We start from the raw sequence: 18,678 nt of genomic DNA on the forward strand, positions 1-18,678 counted from the left end.
TTGTTTGAACCTCAGTCAGTGCCCTAGGAGGAGTAATGGTCAAGACTGATCTGAGACACAAAGTGCTGGCGGCAGGATATAAGAGGCTTGTGCTGTGCCCATGGGGATAAACAGGAGGCAGAGCATCGCAAGGTGGCCAATCAGAGGAGAAGGGGACTGCAGGGGAGCCAAATGATACTGCTGCAGCAGTCCTTTAAGGGTGGGGTGCAGAGCTGTCAGGGATGGATGGGGTGGCGAGGAGGGGGGAGGGGAAACGAGGAAGGGGTGGCACCAAGGGACTAAAGGGAAAAGGGAAGAGTGGGGAGAAAGATTTTCCACCAGCTTTGCTGGTCCCTGCCAGAGGCATAGGATCAAAAAGAAAGGGAAAGGAAGGGGCAGGGCAGGGGCAGTCAGATTGCAAATAAGATCATTGGGACACACAGCTGGGTTTGTCTGAGGAACTTTGCTTGCCTGGAAGATAAAATTAGATTCAGCATTTGCTCACAGGGAGCTTTGAAGTCTGAGAGAATGATCACCTCTGCTGGTATCAGATGGGAATTCTGCTGCTGAGGGTGGGTAGAGAGCTTTGACAAGATGCTAGAGGCTGTGAATATGGAAGAACTAGAAAACAGACCTCAGCAAATAGCCTTCCCCATTCATTTTTACAGTAGAAAACATACTGGAGAAAGGGTCCCTAGAGGCATGAGTTCAAATTCTGCCTTCAACATTTATAAGCTATGGGACTATTGGCAAGTCATTTTATTTCTCTGAGCCTCAATTTCCTCATCTGTAAGATAGGAATCAGAGGATCCTAGGTCTAGATCTGGCAGAGACTTCTGAGGCCATGTAGTCCAAGCCCTTCATTTTGCAGATAAACCGAATAATAACTATCTGTAGTAACTATCTCAAAGGTTTGTTTGGAAGTTTAGATGATATAAAGTACTTCAAAGCCTTATATAAATGGAAGTTCTTCTTCATCTTTAGATGACAAGACAGAGGCTAAAGTTAGAAAATAATTTGGCTACTGACTCAGTGAGATCACCCAGAAGTTTAACCTTGGGGAGAATTCAGTCTACAATTCCTTCTATACCTAGATTAATCATCCCCAATTAAGAGGACATCTTTATTGTTGTCCCCAGTTCTTCCCTATCACCCATTCTCTCCTACCTCCTTATCATTACCAAAACTACCATTGCCACCAGGAAGCCAGCATAGGCTATGATATGCAGTGGGTAAAGATGACAGAATAGTTCAAGAAAACTGGCCTTTGGTCTAGGCTTGATTTTTCCTCAGCCTTGCTAGGGGACTTCAGAACTGGTTATGTTCCTCGATGTCCTTCTTTCTAGAGGTAGTGACACAGTGGCTAGGACACAGGAGCTGGAGTCAGGAAGAAGACCAGACTTTCATTATCTCCTCAGAGACCTATGAACTGTATGAACCTGGGCAAGTCACTTCACCTCTGTCTGCTTTGGTTTCCTCATCTCTGAAATAGGGAGAAAGTACCTACCTCACAAGGTTGTTGTCTCAAAGGAGGTATTTGTAAAGTGCTTAGCACAACTGCCTGACACTTATCAGGTACTTAATAAATAGTTTTGCCTCTCCTTCCCTTCTATCCTCTGGGGAAGAGAGTCTGCTTTGGGGGTAGCAGCTCAGGTACAAACCTGGCAACCTTGCCACATGCCTCCCATATTATCCCCTTCCCCCTATTCCCTCCCTTCTTCCCCCTTTACCAGGGCTGATTGCTCTGTCACAGTGGAGTCTAGGGAGAGGCAGGACAAGATGAGGTCCTCATAGGAATTCCCCAGGATTTTGGGCTGCTAGCCAGAGTGACCCTGCAGTCTACCCCCTACCCCACCCCTTCCTCCCTCAGGGGCATCACGAGCATCTGGGATGGAAAGAGCCTTTTTAGGTCAAATCCTACCCCCAAGCCAGCCTCTTTCTATCAATAAACTCCCACATTCTGGGTTCCAGCTAGAAATGGCCTTAGGGATACAGTTCCCTCTATTTTCCCATCTTCTCCTCTCCCAAGGTCGCTGGTGGCCATGGCAACAGGCAGGTGGTAGGGGTTTAAGCCTGGAGAGTCTGGGGACAGCTTTCTTTCTGTTTGCCTCTTGCATAGAACTGAGAAGCAGTGGAGTTTGGGATTTGGCTTACTAAGTTCTTTTCCTTTAGTTCTCTTGTTTGTGAAAGGGGGACAAGGAGAGGGATGGTTCTTGGATGCCAACTCTCCCTGCTCCAGGCCTGTGGCTCTAGGCTGAAATCATTAGGGGCTCTCTAGACATCATCCACCTGTTCTGCCCAGGTCCTCAGAGGGTGTTAGTTTCTATGATGACAGGGGCCCAGAGGCCTTTGTCCTTTGTCCGAGGATGGCACGTGGACATCGTGGGGCAGGGTTGTGCCCAGCACCACCAGGCTCCTGGCAGAGGGTACTGCCCACCAAAGGAGGACAGTGGTGGTGGGGAAAGGGGGAAGGGAGATGGCTGGGGATATGGCCCATTCCCAATCTGGGTTAGGGATCAGGGGGCAGGACTATGCAGATGAGCCTCTAGATATGCTCTACTCTCTGCCTTCCCCACCAGTGCACATTCCCTGAATGTCTGACTGCCAAGAAGGTGCCTCACTGAATAGTCTCTGGCCTAGTTACCCATCTGGCACCAGGTAGAGCTTGGTTAAGGGAAGATTGGCTGGTTAGCCACACAGTAATACTCATCCTAAACTGGCACCAAAGCTATTAGCAGCACAACTAAAGACAAGATTGCTTCTTCAATTCTCTTAACAAGTTTCTTCTACTGGGGAGGGGGAGAGTCTAGGGACTGGACAGGGCAGTCCTTTCCTCTTCTTTTCCATAACTTTCTTATTCCTTCCTCTTCTCTCTGTAGCCCCTCTCCACTTCTATACTCCAATGGAACACTTACCACTTCCATGTTGAATTGAATTGCTCTCCCTCTGTGCTTCTCTAGGTCTTTGGAAGAATCAATGTGTCTGAGACCAGGGAATTGGGAAAGAAATGAAATTCCTGGGGTTTTCTTATGGTTGATCAAAACTTTCATTACCAGGAAAACTTTTAGGCTGTTGGCCCAGCTCCTTCTCAAAGCCAGTAACTCAGGAGCAGGGAAACTTAACTGACCCAGTTCGGAAAGGAGGGACAGGTTCCCCTGCTCTCTTTCTGATCTCACCAGGAAGGCCCTCTTCAAAACCAAGACTGTTCCATATCTTTCCTGACTTCTCTGTAGCTTAGTCTTATTCTTTCCCTCTGTGCTCCTAGCTATCTCTCTTCTCTGCTAGCTGTGTATTCCTAGTTATCAAGTCTCTCCTGCTACTACTCCCCTAGCTGGGTCTGACTCTCTGGTCTTTAAGGTGGTGCCTAGGTTTCAGTCATGTCCAATGTCTCCTAAATCCCTAAAGGATTGGTTCTGTTTAGTGTTCTGATGTGTGGTGGAAGAAGGCAGGGAAGAGTAAATTCATCTGAATATGTTCCCATGATCCTACTATGCCTCAGAATTTGATGCCTCAATACCTTGGTGAGATGTAAAGGATTTGTTTGTAAGGGGGAGGGAAAAGGATTTTGCCCAGGAAAGGGGAACTCTGAATAGGGCTGAGACTGGAGAGAAGGTAAGTGTGATGAAGAATTCCAATTATCTTCAGCTTTACCTTACTCATGTTTCATCCCTTTTCAAAACGAGCCCCTTCTTTCCTGTTCTTTCATTCTCTTCTCTCTCTCCTCTTTCTCCCCACCCCAAACTTTTCCCCACTTACCTCTCACTGCTTTCTGCCTTTCCTCTCTTCTCTCATCCTTCCCTTCCCTTCCCAGATCAAGAGATTCCTAGAGGACAATGAGGAGGCAGAGCTGGCTGTGTTTGTAAAAGAGTTCCCTGGAGGAGACCTCTCCCATACAGAGGGATGTTCTCAACTACAACTCCCTGCTCTCCTGGATCCCTTTGAAGAGTGTGAGAACAAGGATTCCAGGAACCCCTCTCGAATCCATTCAGAAACCCATGCTCACCTCTGCATCTCTTCTACAAGCATGATCAGCACTTCTAGTAGGCCTCGAAGCCCCTGGGGCAAGCTGGACCCTTATGACTCCTCTGAGGTAAGGTATTCCCATTTTCTCTTCAGAGGGACTAAGAGAGACATGGAAAGGAATAGGGTGTACTTGAGTTTCAGGGCTAGTGGAGAGATTCTGTCCCTACTAGGTAAACACTATCATGACACCCCTGAAAGGTCCTTCATTATTCTGTGGGACTATGGAATTGGGTTACCTGGGTAAGAGTCAAGAGGAACAGGAGGATAGGCTGGAAGGAGTTAATCTGGCTTGGAATCTCCAGGACCAATGTGAGATCATGAATGCCTGGGTTGTGGGTGTTTGGGAGGAGGATAAATCCAAGTTCAGGCAATTCTGTTATGTCTTTACCTGAATAAGACTTTACGTCCTCTCTGACAGGATGATAAGGAGTATGTGGGGTTTGCCACCCTCCCCAACCAGGTTCATCGAAAGTCCATGAAAAAGGGCTTTGACTTCACCCTCATGGTGGCAGGTATGGTAGGGACTGGGGAGTATCCCTTGGGGAAAGAGGGGATAGGGATACCAAGGAAGCATCAAGGGCCACATCTGCTCTAAATCACTGGCAGAAAAGGTACTGGGGATGGGTGGGGGGAAGGTGAGGCACAGGACAGGTAGCTAAAGAGTGTGGATTGGAGACAGTATGGCGCAGTGAAAAGAACCCCCAATTAGGAAGTAGGACGCTTGAGTTCTAGTTCTGGTTCTGTTGCCCAAATACTGAGGTGACTGTGGGCAAGTTAAGTTGTTCCTTCTTTGGGGGGCCTTCTTCCTTTCTAAATAAGTGACGTAAATCAGATGAATTCTAAGATACCCTTTTAGCTTTAACATTTTAGTCAGGATAGGAGAGAGAACTATCACCAGTTCCTTTCCACTTTATCCCTACCCCACCATACCATTTTCCTGGTATAGGAAGACATCTCCTTATTGTTTCCCAGACCTAATTGGGTGCCTCTGCCCTCTCTCCCCACCAGGAGAGTCCGGGCTGGGCAAATCCACCCTCATCAACAGTCTCTTCCTCACTGACATGTACCGGGACCGTAGATTATTGAATGCTGAAGGTGAGCACAAGGGAATGAGTGGGTTGGCTAGAGTCAGCAATCCGGGAGAAGAACAGGCAGACTTGCCACTTCTCTCTGGAAACGAATGCTCTTACAGAAGAACTTCCATGGGTGGAGGTCTCCCCTTCAGGTCCTGATCTCTCCAGATCCTTAGAAAGGGTGGAGGCTTCCCTGTGATGACTCCTGCTCAGTCTGGCAGCCCTTAGCAGGGTAGCAGAAGGGGCAGGGGCCAGAGTCATGTGCTCTTCAATGGGTCTCTGACCCCCTAAGGATTCCGGGAATCCAGAGAGAATCCTGGAGCAGAGAAGAGGCTGGGGCTAGAGCCAACAGCCACCGGCATTTCCTGTGTTGGGAATCGTGCAGCTTGCTGGTTCCCATAGAAAAGGCACCCAGATAGGGGTGAGAGTGGAGGAGGGTGAGGAGGTCTGGGAAGCAAGGCTAGACACCTGGATTTTGGTCCAGAAGAGGCCTATGTGATTTGGGGTATTTCTCCCTATCTCTACTTGGGCCTCAGTTTTTCCCTTCTCCAGAACGGATCACGCAAACAGTGGAGATCATTAAGCATACCATGGACATCGAGGAGAAAGGGGTCAAGCTGAAGCTCACGGTCGTGGACACACCAGGTTTCGGAGATGCTGTGAACAACACTGAGTGGTACAGCTCCCACTGACCCGTCCCTAATCACCCTGATAAGGGTGAAGTGGTAGGGAGGAGAGAGGCTGAGAGGGAATCAGATCCAGGAGGGAGAGGGAGATGTGTCTGACTACGGGGTAAGTCTCAAACAACTGTATTAGAGCCTCGAGCCTTGTGGGTCCCTGCTTGGGACACACACGCAGCTTAGATATTGGTGCTTTGAGATTCACAAAAATCCTATCTTTGAAGCACCGCTGTGTGTGAGGTGGTAGTGCAGCAATTACCATTTTCCTTTTTCAGAGGCTCAGATAAATTAAAGTGACTTGCTCAAGATCACACAGCTAGTTAATGTCAGAGCCAAAAGTTGAATTTAGGTTTTTCCTCATTCCAGGTCTGCCATTCTTTCTACTGTGCCAATACTGTCTTTCAAATGAACAATAACTGTGACTTGGGGAGGAGAAAAGAGAGTGTGGCTAAGGAGAAGGATTGAGTATTCATCTGTTTAAACTCCAAGCCCAGAAGCAAAATTTTATAAATGAAGCCATTCTCCAATTAAATTAAATTCAATAAGCATTTTTTATGTGCCCACCAGTGCATGTCTCTGTGCTGGGTTTTAGGGACAGAAGTCAGTCAACATGCAGTTATTAACACTGGGCCACCACTATGTTGGATATACAAAGAAGGGCAGAAACAGTCCTTGCCCTTAAGGAGCATATATTCGAATGGAGGAAATAAGTATGTAAATAACGAGGTACAGAGAATCTATTTTCTGAGTAGATAGAAGTTAATCCCAGAAGGGAAAGTATAAGCAGCTGGAAGGGCCTACTGCAGAAGGTAAGATTTGAGCCTAGTCTTGAAAAGAAGCTAAGGGGGCAGCTAAGTAGCACCGTGTATAGAGCACCAGTGCTAGAGAGGGTTCTGGGTTCAAACCTGGCCTCAGATACTTCCTAGCTGTGAGGTACTGGGCAAGATACTTAGTCCCAACTGCCTAGCCTTTACTACTCTTCTGTTGTGGAATCAATACTAAGAATGTAAGGGTTTCTTTGTATTTTTTTAAACCCTTACCTTCCATCTTAGAATCAATACTGTATGTTGGTTCCAAGGCAGAAGAGTGGCAAGGGCTAGGCAATGGGGGTCAAGTGACTTGCCCAGGGTCACCCAGCTGGGAAGTGTCTGAAGTCACATTTGAATCTGATTCCCAATCCCCTGAGTCACCCAACTGCCCCTGTAAGGGTTTTTTAAGAAAAAAAAAAAAGAAGCTAGGGAGATTAACAGGTGGAGGGAAAGAGAGAGCTTGGAGAGGCAGAAGATGGCAGGCTACTTTAAAGGAACTACAAGTGGACAGGTGTAGATGGATTGTGCGGTTAGGGGAGAAGACTAAAGAAATGTAAGAAGACTAGAACGACAGGAAAGTTATAAATAGGTTATAAATAACTTTACATGATAAACAGAAGGTATAATATTTGATCCTCGAGGTAATAGGGAAGGTCATTGAACCGCATTGATAGCCGAATAGAGAATGAATTGGATTAGAGAGGGAACTGAAGCAGGGCAAAGAGTTAGAAGGTTGATGTTCTAGGTCAAATGAGAGGCATATACAAGAGAGTTGTGAAAAGTAGAAATGAGAAGATTTGGCAAGTGATGGTTGTGTGTGGACTAAGTGTGGGTCAGGGCGAAGGACCTAGGTAACAGTGGATAGTGGTGCCCTTGATATTTTTTGGGGGGGGTGGTGGTGAAAGATAATGAGTTCTACTCTGGCATTTGAGTTTAAGATAACTCTAAGACTTATTTCAAGAATGGCCAAAGGGCAGCTAGCTCAGGAGGAAGACAGACTATGGTTGAATATATGCATCGAGATAGAGATATATCATCTGATTTTGCATAGAGGTAATTGAACCCATGGGAGCTAATGAGATCATTATGTGGAACTATAGAAGGCTGAGGATGGAGATTTGGTTAGGGGGCACTTCTTTTAAGGGGTGTGACACAGATGAAGGAACAGCAAATGATGGCATTTGGGAGGACCAAGATTCAAATCTGGCCTCAGATACTTCCTAGCTACATGGCCCTGGGAAACTCACTTAACCCCAACTGCCTAGTCTTTAACACTCTTTTGTAAAATAAAGACTAAGACAGAATGTAAGGGTTAAAAAAAAAGAAAAGAAAAGCTAGGGAGATTAACAGGTGGAGGTAAAGAGAGAAATTCCAGGCACGTGAGAGCAGTCAAACAGAAAGAGAACCAGAGGACAGTTTATTCATCTAAAAAATCTGGAGAGCAGAGAGTATCAAGCATGAGAAAGTGGTCAAGTGCTACCTACTCTAGAGAGGTCAAGAGGGATGAGGATCTAGAAAAAATCATTAGGCATTTTGGCATTTGGCAATTTAAAGAGCCTTAGTAACTTTTAAGAGGGAAGTTTCGGGAATGATGAGATCAAAAGCCAGATTACAGAGAGTTTAGAAAAGAGTGAGAGGAGAGACAAAAAGTAGGCAAGTGTAGATAGCTTTCTCAAGGACTTTAGCCACAAAGGGGAAGAGTTATTATAAGATGATAGCAAAAATGGATAAAAATAAGGGTTGTTTTTCAAGACTGGAGGAGACATGGGTATGTTTGTAGATAGCAGGGAAGGATCCAATAGATTAGACTGAAGATGAGAGAACATGGGGATGATAGTGGGCACAATCTTCTGGAGAATATGGGATGGGACTAGATCAAGAGTACATGTTGAGGAGTTTGCTTTGGTTTCCTCTTCACACAAGATCAGAGTGAAAGGAGATAGTGCTAGAAGGTGTCAAATAATGGTAGGTAGAGAGAAGGGAAGAAAGGGAAGCTCTCCAAGAATGGCCCCACATTTTTGGGAGGAGGAAATATGAGGCAAGGTCCTCAGCCTGGGGGTAGGGTTAAGGAGAGGCAGGAAGATTTGGAAGAGTTTCTATGGATAGTTGGAAAGTGACATGATTAGGGAGGAATAGAATCCTTGCCTTGCTGCAGTGAGAGTTCATTTATGATTAAACAGGATAAATTTGAAGTGAGCTCAGGCATCATGGTTTCATGTTTTTTTCTCTTGCTCTGTTCCATAGCACAAGGATAGGAGTGAAGGAGAAGGGTAGTGGGATTAGCAAGACAGTTGGACAAAAGGGCAAAGGATTAGAGGGTAGAGGATAGTGTAAATTGAGTTGGTTTACCAAGGTTTGAGATAGGGGAAAGGAGAATAAAACAAGCATTTACATAGCATCTAATATGTGTCAGGCACTATACTGAGCACTTAAAGAAATATTATCTCAGGGGTAGCAAGGTGACTTAGTGGATAGCAAGCCAGGTCTGAAGAAGGGAGGTCCTGGTTTCAAATCTGGCCTCAGATACTTCTTAATGTATGATCCTAGGCAAGTCACTTAACTCCAGTTACCAGTTACCTAGCTTATAATGCTCTTCTGTCTTGGAACCAATACTTAGTATTGCTTTTTTCCCCCTTAATATTGCTTCTAAGACAGACGAGTTAAAAAAATCACATTTGTTCCTTATAAAACCTTTTGAAATAGTTGCTATTATCTCCATTTTATAGTTGAGGAAATTGAGGTGAAAAGAGGTTGGCCAGAGTTATACAATAAGTACCTGAGACCAAATTTGAACTCAAGTATTCATAACTCCAGGTTCAGCTTTCTATCTACTGTGCCACTATCTATAGGGAAGGAATCCAGTTCAGGAGTGATTGGCAAAGAAGAACAGAAGGGTGGAAGGAATGGAGAATCCTGGTCAGGATAAAGATCAGGGTTAGGGGTCAAAAGACAATAGGGAAAGCTAGGATGATAAAAGATTATCCTCAAATAAAGGAATTTCAAAGTTCTTCAACAGAGAAGTGGATGTTAAGGTGATAGCCAAGGTTTTATCTCTATATAACTTAAGTGAAGTGGAGGAGCATGACTGGTCGTGGTAATTGAGAAGACTATGGAACAGCAGCAGGTAAGTTAGAGCATTTGAGTGAGCATCAATATTATGAGTTAAGGAAGGAGAAGGACATTGTGAACCAGGCACTGAATTCATTGAAGAGATAGACAGAAAGCAAACAATCCCTTCTCGAAGAACTTGCCTTCTTCTGAAGGATACATTATTCACACAGCTTCATAAATACAATGTAATTTGAGGAGGGAGAGAATAGCAACCACTTCAGGATCATGGATGAGGCAGTACCAGCCTCTCTTAAAAGAAGAGATTTCTAAGTGGCCCTTTGGAAGGAGGGATTGCATTCTAGGAAGGGAGGCAGGAGAGAGTTTATGAAAGGAAGTAATAATGAAATAAGTTTGGAAATGTAGGCCTAAGGTAGAGTATAAAGGGATTTAAAATGGCAGGTTGAAAAGTTTGTATTTGATCCTATGGGAAAAGGAACTACTAACGATTTTTGAGTGAGGACCTTGCCTATCCTTATTTTTTCCTGGTACTTTAGTAACTTCTGTTATATTTAGATTTAGTTATATTTATGGGAATGAAGGGAATGTGTATATGCATATACATATTTTCTATACAACACTATATATAATATATATTTTAACAATTCTTACTTTCTGTCTTAGTAACAAGTCTAAGACAGAAGTGTAAGGACCATTGGGGTTAGGTGACTTGCCCAGGGCCATACAGCTAGGTATCTGAGGCCAGATTTGAACCCACCTCCAGGCTTGGTTCTCTTCCCACTGAGCCACTTAGCTGTGCCCCTTCCACAGTTTTTCAGACATACAATATATTCTCACAGGCCCCCTATAATTTTCCCTTCTCTGAGAGCTCTGCTCGACCTGTCTTGTCTTTAAGCAAATTGAGAAAAGGAAGTGTTCCATTTTTTGTATTTGTATCTCTAGTCCCTCATAGGAAATGGGGGATGAGTACGTACAGAACCTGTGATTTCATTGGTATAGTGAACTTGCTGGTGACAAAACTCCCTCCACTGATATAAGCAAGCATCTCTGCTGCAATGTGTGTAGCCTTAAAGAATTGGTCATAGTTCCAAGGGGTTAAATGACTTGCATGAATTACAGTTACATGTCAGAGGGATATGTGGATTGATTGATTATTACTACTTATTAGGTTCACCTCTATGCAATTTGCCTCGCCACCTATTCTGGAAGCTCTGGCAGGCCTTACATTTCCCTACAGTGCCAGGCATATAATAAGTTGATGATACATTATCAAATGACTTTTATATAGTGTTTTATGGATTGCAAAATGCTTTACATAAATTGTCATTTGATCTTTTCAACAACCATATGAGGTAGGTTCTATAAGGATTTTTAATCCTCATTTTACAGATGATGAGGCAGGGAGTAATTAAGTGACTTGCCCATGGTCACAATGCCAGTGTCAGATACTGGATTCAAAGGGTTTTCCAAATTCTAAATCTGGCATTCTTTTCACTAAACCCTGTAGCCATATGTATATGCAGGAACAAGTATAGGAACTGTCAGTGATAGCTAACATCGATATAGTGCTTTAAAGTTTGCAGAGTGCATTATGTGAAATTATTGAGATCATATAACAGCCATTTTGAGTTCAATGAATTTGTTACAACAAGCCAGACTTTAGGTACTTTCTCCACAGCTCTGGTTCTGGACAGATTTCTGTCTGTGCCACACTTGCCTAAATGTCCTGAAGCTATCCCTCTTTTTTCCCTATCCTCATAATGGGCTTTATCCCTATTTCCTCTCATTCTTTTCCTCAATCAATCAAAAAGCATTTTTTTTCCTTGAGAACATATTACACCCTTTGTATTGTGTTAGGGCTGAGCTAGTACATGATAAGTAAAGAGATATAAAGAGCAGATGGCAGATGGTCTATTTGGGAGAGACAAGGAAAAGTGTGTGAGATAAGGAGAATGAGAATCAGAAGACTTAGAATTGAATTTGTGCCCTGCCATTGGCTGGTAGTGTGACTTAGGGCAGGCCAGACCATGTCTAGAATATATGAGGGTCACAGTTTAAGAAGGATGTTAATAAGCTGGACAATATCTAGAAGAAGGCATAAAGATGGTGAAAAAAATATGGCCTTGGGGGCAGCTAGGTGGCTTGAGAGTCAGCTCTAGAGACAGGAGGTCCTGGGTTCAAATCTGACATCAGACACTTCCTAGCTGTGTGACCCTGGGCAAGTCACTTAACTCCCATTGCCTAACCTTTATGGTAGCTCTTCTGCCTTGGAACGAATACACAGTATTGATACTAAGATGGAAGGTGAGGGTTAAAAAAAAAAAAGCATGGCCTTGATTGCTTCCTCTATATGAAAGGTACTGGGAATGTTTAATCTAGAGAATAGAAGACTCATGAAGAATAGCTGATGAGGGGCTGCTACATTAAGAGGGCTTAAACTTATTCTCTTTTCCCCCAGAGGTCAGAAGCAGGAGCAATGAATAAAAGTAGCAAGGAGGCAAGTGTAGTCTGGATGTCAGGATAAACTTCCTAAGAATTAGAGCTGTCCCAAAGTAAAATGCTTTGCTTTAGCAGGTAGTGGACTCCCTCTTCATTGGAGGCCTTCAAACAGAGGCTGGCCCATCTCTTATCTGGTGTGTTATGGGTGGATTCGTTTTGGACATGAATTGGATTAGATGGCCACTGAGGTCCCTTCTAATTCTGAAATCTTGTGATTCTGGTGCCTGATCTCTTAAGCCTCAGTTTTCTTCATTTGTAAAATGATGAAGTTAGATTGGATGATATTTAAGGTCCCTTCTAGCTCCAGAATTTATGACTTCCACACCAATGAGACTATTAGAAAACAGTACAAAAATCACATATAATTAAGTGCCAAATTGCAGGTTATATTCATGAGTACTATGAGATTTTATAGGACGAGGAAGCGTGGGGAAGCCTTTCAGATTAGATTAGGTGAGGAGGAAGTAAGACTTGAACTGGGTTTTGGAGGATGTTTAGAGGTAGTTTAGTATAATGAATCATATCCATAATTTAGGCAGACCTCTGCTCAAATGCCACCTTTGGCACTGTGATCCTGAGATCCTAACCTCTCTGTGTCTGTTTCCTCCTTAATAAAATGAAGACAGATTGGATTACCTATTTTACAGAGTTGTAAGGATTCTATGAGATCATGTATGTCTAATGCTTTGTAAACCAAATCTTCAAATGTGATTTAAGTATTTGCTATTGTTCTGGATAGGGTAAAAGGAGGCCATGAGGAAGAGAGAATAGTGAGAGTAAAGGCACAAAGATGGAAATGAACATGTCACCAATGTTTTTAACTGGACATAGCTCAGAGTTCACCTGGCCTTAGTGGCTCTATTGGTGTCTTTCTGTGACAGCTCAGTTTCTTTCTTTTCTTTTTGCTTGTCTACCCTCTTCAAACAAGAACCATATATACCAGATACCTACTACATGCCCAGCCCTGGATTGAGTTATTTTTTTCTGAGACCATAAAGTTATTTTCTGCAGACCTGTCATCCCATTGGTGTCATGTGTTTTTCAGTATGGAAACTCTCTCCACCAATACAGATTAACTATGAATCTGTAGTCCATAGTCTTGGAGTTGCCTAGGCTAGTTCGAGGCTAAGTACTTGAGTATCACCACACAGGTAGTATGTGTAAGAGGTAGTTTTTGAAACGGAATCTTCTCGATTCCAAGGCTGGTCCTCTATCCATTACGCCATACTGCTTGCTTTTAATTAGAACCAATAAATAATAAATAAATAAATAAAAACAAATAAATAAGAACCAATAAAATTTATTATAAGCAGAATACAAAGGAACAAAAATGGGACTCATTGCTGTAAGTCACAAGGTGGGTCCTTGGGTGACCCCCTCCCGACCACTCAGGTAGAGCTCCCATTAGTCCCAGGGTGTACATAATGCTCAGTATAGAGTAGGCATTTCATACATTTTTGTTGAATGCATGAACCAGTGAATGTTCATGAAGTCTCCATGCTTTTTTTCTGTGCATCCTGCCCCAGCTGGAAGCCTGTAGCAGATTATATCGACCAGCAGTTTGAACAGTATTTCCGGGATGAAAGTGGTCTCAATCGAAAGAACATTCAGGATAACAGGGTGCACTGCTGCCTCTACTTCATCTCTCCCTTTGGCCATGGGTATGTTTCCTTTGTTTGGGGACATTGAGCAAGGCCTTTGACACTTGAGTCCCCTGGGGCTAGGTTATTGTGGAGAGAGGTGTAGTATAGCTATTGGTCCCGCAGCCACATTTCCTCTCCCCACTGTCCCAGGCTCCGACCCTTAGATGTGGAGTTCATGAGGGCTCTACATCATCGAGTTAACATTGTGCCCATCTTGGCCAAGGCTGACACTCTGACACCCAATGAAGTAGAGCACAAGAAACGAAAGGTGAGGCAAATGGTGGGGGCATTGGTGGGTGGGATGGATAAGAAGGGAAGTATGGATTCTGGGAAACATGCCCTTCTATTTTCCTATCCTAACTTGTGCTCTTGCTCAGATTCGAGAGGAAATTGAGCATTTTGGAATCCAGATCTACCAGTTCCCAGCCTGTGACTCCGATGAAGATGAGGAACTCAAGTTACAGGACCAGACTCTGAAGGTGGAGACTCTTGAGATGAGTGTAGTTAGCCTAGGCACCTCTTGTCCTATTCAGAAACTCCCTTTCTTCCTTCATTCTAGTTAGCCCATCCCATTTCTCCTGGACTGAAGAGTAGGTTTGTGGCAGAGTGAGCAGTTGGGGTGGGGAAGGACTAGTGATGCCCTGGTAAATTTTTAACAATCTGCTTTCTTGGATGGGTGGGTGGGAGAATGTACACAGACACATTTTAAAATGTAATCTGCATTATTAACACTTTCTCCATTACTTTCTTAAGTCTAGACAATCAACAAAGCATAAATCAAGTCCTGATTTGTAGCATTTGCCAATTTCCAAGTTGTAAATGGTCAGCTAGGTGGCACAGCAGATAGAGTGCCATATCTGGAGTCAGGAAGACTCATCTTCCTGAGTTCATATTTGGCCTCAGACTATTTAATAGCTGTGTGACCCTAGGCAAGTCACTTAACCCTATTTGCCTCAGTTTCCATCTATAAAATGATCTGGAGAAGGAAATGGCAAACTACTTCAGTATCTTTGCCAAGAAAATTCCAAATGGGGTCTTGAAGAATTGGACATGACTGAGAACGACAACTGAAAATGGTCACACTGAAAATTTAACAATTGGCTCTCACCAGCCAGTATGAACTGGCTCCAGCACAGCTCTGAAGGACTCAAGATTATCTTAGAGGCTGGTTACCAGGTCCTGATACTTGGAGATTAAAGTGCTCTGGTCAGAAGGGTAGGTGAGGCCTCAGAGGTAAGGCAGGTTTGGTTGGGCACTAATGGGAACCCTGCCTTCTTCCAGGACAGTATCCCTTTTGCTGTCATTGGCAGCAACACAGTGGTGGAGGCCAAAGGGCGGCGTGTTCGAGGACGGCTCTATCCCTGGGGTATTGTAGAAGGTAAAACTCTGGAGATTTGTGGGGCCAGGGAAGGGAGGGTTCTTCCTTACCCTTAGTTGCCTCCCCCTGGCCCCAACCTAGGCTGATTCCCAGCCTTGCTATGCAGTGGAAAATCCGGGGCATTGCGATTTTGTGAAGCTGAGGACCATGCTGGTACGCACTCACATGCAGGATCTTAAGGATGTGACAAGGGAAATACATTATGAGAACTATCGGGCACAATGTATCCAGAGCATGACTCGAATGGTGGTGAAGGAAAGAACTCGCAAGTATGGCCAGGAAGGGGGCCCAGGGGGAGGGCAGACGGGAAGGGAAGAGCCAACCCCAGGAGCCCAAGCAGAGCTGTTGGCAGGTGTGGATGGGAGCAGACCCTCCACTCCTGCTCCTTCAGGCCCTAGGGCCGAATCCAGGCAGGGCCCTGGAGTCTCCTTGCCCTCATTGGCACCCATTTCCCCTGACCTCTCAGCAAGCTGACTCGGGACAATGTTACTGACTTCACCATCCCAGCATTCCTGCCTGGGATTGATATAGAGACTGAGAAGCTGCTCCGGGAGAAAGATGAGGAGGTAAGAGGCAGGATGGGATGAAGGGGTTGGGTTGTCATTCAAGGTAGTACAAATCCAAGGCAAGGGTCTTCAATATCGTTCTCCAAAACCCCTTCACACACCCCTGCAAACCAGTGCTAAATTTCATGGAAATAGTGGAAAGGTTCAGACGCTGTACCACTTCTGATAAATTTTTGCTAGGTCTTTTACCTCATATGTGAAAACCAAAATTAGGCTTCTGCAAAACCAGGGTTTACCCCAAAGTGATAACATATAGAGGGCCCAATAGCACTAGTAATCCTTCAAGAGCATAAGAACATCTGAGTCTATCAAGGATAGTTAAAATAGGAAGCTATCAGACCCCCTCCTTGAACCCTCCACTCTCTAGCAGTGATCTTCCCAAATAACCTTCTGGTCATGCATTGGTTTGCATTGGGGAGTAAGGTGTGTGTGTGTGTGTGTGTGTGTGTGTGTGTGTGTGTGTGTGTGTGTGTATTGCCATGAAAACAGGATATCTTGTTAAGAGTTATGTGAAGGGCTAGGTCTAGAACTGTAGTTCTCAAACTTTTGGTCTCAGAATTCCTTAAAATGACTGACTTGCCACCCCCAATATATTTTTGTGGATTATATCTATCAATATTTACTATATTTGGAAACTAAAACATCTTAGCATTTTTACAATGGTTTTGAAACCTCATAGACCCCTTGAAAAGATTTTAGGGATTAGTCTCTGAGAACTGTGGACAAGATTGTCTCTAAATTCTCTTCTAGAGCTATGTGGCCATGAAGGATCTGGTTTGTGGAAGCAGAACTTTGAGGAACTCCAAAAATAAGGGCTCAGCTCAATGTGCTTATCTATTTCAGTTGCGAAGGATGCAGGAGATGCTGTATAAACTCCAGAAACAGAAGAAGAACTGTTAGTTCCCTTTCTTTGGATGTATGTCTCCTCCTCTTTCTCCTGGCCCTTCCCAGCTCTTGATCTGCTCTGGCCCCTCAAGCTACTGCCACTTCGCCTTATGTCCCTGCTGCCTCCCTAGAGACTCATAAGAAATAAAGTCTAACGAATCGGAATCTGACCTTGGCTTCCACAACTGTACTCTCCTTTTTCTAAGCTCAGCTTTTTCAGGCTGTAGCCTGAAGGTTGACTGGGAATTTGGGCCTACTAGGATTAGAGGTAGGAAGTCAAGGGTAATGTCACTTGGGGAAAAGGATAATGTACAACAAAGGACTTTTAAATAACCATATTCTAATTTTTTAAAAATGATTTCATCAATGTGGATATCCCCAACACATTCATAAGCAACCACTTTCTGGCTTTGGTATTTTTTACAAGTTGCTAGGGCTGAAAAAATTGGTCACCTAGTGACCAAATTTAGTCTATGATGATCACCGGGTCATACCTAAGAACCTGTCAGTATTGACTAGTTTTCTAGAAATTGAAGGTCTTCCCACACTTACCATAGTGAGGCTTGGAGGGATGGCACCATTTTTAAATAGTTTTCCATGTTTACACGATTAATTTTCTTTCCCTCCCCACTTCCTTCCCCCTCCTAGAGCCAAGGAGCAATTCCATTGAGTTGTACAAATGTTATCACTTGAATACCTATTTCCGTATTATTCATTTTTGCTATAGTGGTTTCTTAAAGCCTAAACCCCTAATCACACCCATATATACATGTGATAAGTGATGTCATGTTTTGCTTTTGCATTTCTACTCCCGTAGTTCTTTCTCTCAATGTGGATACCATCCTTTTACATGTCATTAGTTTTTATAATACATATTTAAAGTTGGAAAGTCTGGTTTTCCTGACAGTATTATGTGCTGGATCAAGCTATATACATTACAGTGAAGGCTCAGTGCCAGGCTCCACTGCAGAGGAACACACCTCATAAGCCTAGCTTGTAAAGCATGACTGCTTATTCTTGCTTCTCCTTTCCTTCTTCTCTCACTGCCAGGCTGTTCCCCACCTCCATCCCCCAATCCTGAGGAGGGAGGCCCAGGTTAGGTTGGTGTGAATCCTGCAGGTGAGGACTCTCCGCCTGGGTTGGGAGTAGGGCACCCTGGGGCCAAAAATGTGGATGCCTCAGTTCTGGGCACATTTCTGGTGGCTGCTCAGAAAATCTTCCATTTCTTGCATCTAGTATCCCTGCCCCAGGGCAAGACTTATCAAATTTAGCTCAGCTCTATGGAGGTTTGGCACTGCAATGTAAGGGCTAGAATATGAAGAAGTAGAGGGAGAGCTGAGGTAAGGGAGGTAGGGAAGGAATAAGGATAGATATGGCTAGCACCTTCTCCGTGCCTAGTAGACACTGTGCTAAGTGCTTTTTACCAATGTCTCATTTGATCTTCACAACAACCCTGAAAGGCAGGTGCTATTTATCCCCATTTTAATGTTGAGAATGAACAGGCAGAGAGATGTTAAGCAACTTGCTCACCCAGCTAGAAAATTTGAACTCAGGTCTTCCTTGACTCCAGGCTCTAGCCACTGCACCACCTAGCTGGGGAAAGTGGGTGGGGAGGAGAGGGCCTTGCGGAGGTGAGGTAAAGGAGAGAAAGGTAGATCTAGGTGAAGCTCCAGCGGAACGAAATTGGAGAGAAGGGGGACCAAAAAAAAAAAAAGAGGAAAGGGGAAGGAGGAGGGGAAAGGGGGAGAAAAAAAGGAAGATAAGAGGTTGAGCCTCTGAGGTGGAAAAGAAGAAAGATTGGAAGGGAAGGAGAAAGAGGGAAGAGGGAAAAGGAAGAGCAAGGGGCGAAAAGAGTGAAGAGGTAGGAGAGCCCCCTAATGGGAGGAGGGCCAAGGGCAGGAATCGGGCTGCAGCAGCACTCCTAATGGATGAGCACATGAAGCAAGAAAGGAGAGGTTTAAGTCCCCAGGAAGGGGAATAAGCTAAGTTCCTATCTGAGACTTGGGCCTCCGTCTCCCTGGGCTTCTTATTTGCCGAGCCACACTCCATTAATCTCAGTCGCCACAGCGAAAGG

General features: G+C 44.4%; 1 protein-coding gene across 6 annotated transcripts in view; it reads left to right on the top strand.

Annotated features, from left to right (window-relative positions):
• SEPTIN4 (septin 4) overlaps positions 1-16,774 on the top strand; it is a 54,016-nt gene extending 37,242 nt beyond the window's left edge. For 3 of the 6 annotated variants that reach the window (XM_056814217.1, XM_056814218.1, XM_056814213.1), the window contains exons 2-10: positions 3,791-4,069; positions 4,421-4,514; positions 5,011-5,097; positions 5,628-5,751; positions 13,659-13,793; positions 13,926-14,043; positions 14,153-14,254; positions 15,057-15,153; positions 15,260-16,774. In XM_056814217.1, the coding sequence (XP_056670195.1) occupies positions 3,791-4,069; positions 4,421-4,514; positions 5,011-5,097; positions 5,628-5,751; positions 13,659-13,793; positions 13,926-14,043; positions 14,153-14,254; positions 15,057-15,153; positions 15,260-15,627 (1,404 nt within the window). In that variant the 3' untranslated portion in view covers positions 15,628-16,774. The remainder of the gene's footprint in view (positions 1-3,790; positions 4,070-4,420; positions 4,515-5,010; positions 5,098-5,627; positions 5,752-13,658; positions 13,794-13,925; positions 14,044-14,152; positions 14,255-15,056; positions 15,154-15,259) is intronic. The other 3 variants (XM_016430323.2, XM_056814215.1, XM_056814216.1) reach the window with 2 other exon arrangements.
• Positions 16,775-18,678: the final 1,904 nt, after the last annotated feature.

Source organism: Monodelphis domestica, chromosome 2 (assembly GCF_027887165.1).
Source record: "Monodelphis domestica isolate mMonDom1 chromosome 2, mMonDom1.pri, whole genome shotgun sequence".
Classification (NCBI taxonomy): Eukaryota; Metazoa; Chordata; class Mammalia; order Didelphimorphia; family Didelphidae; genus Monodelphis; species Monodelphis domestica.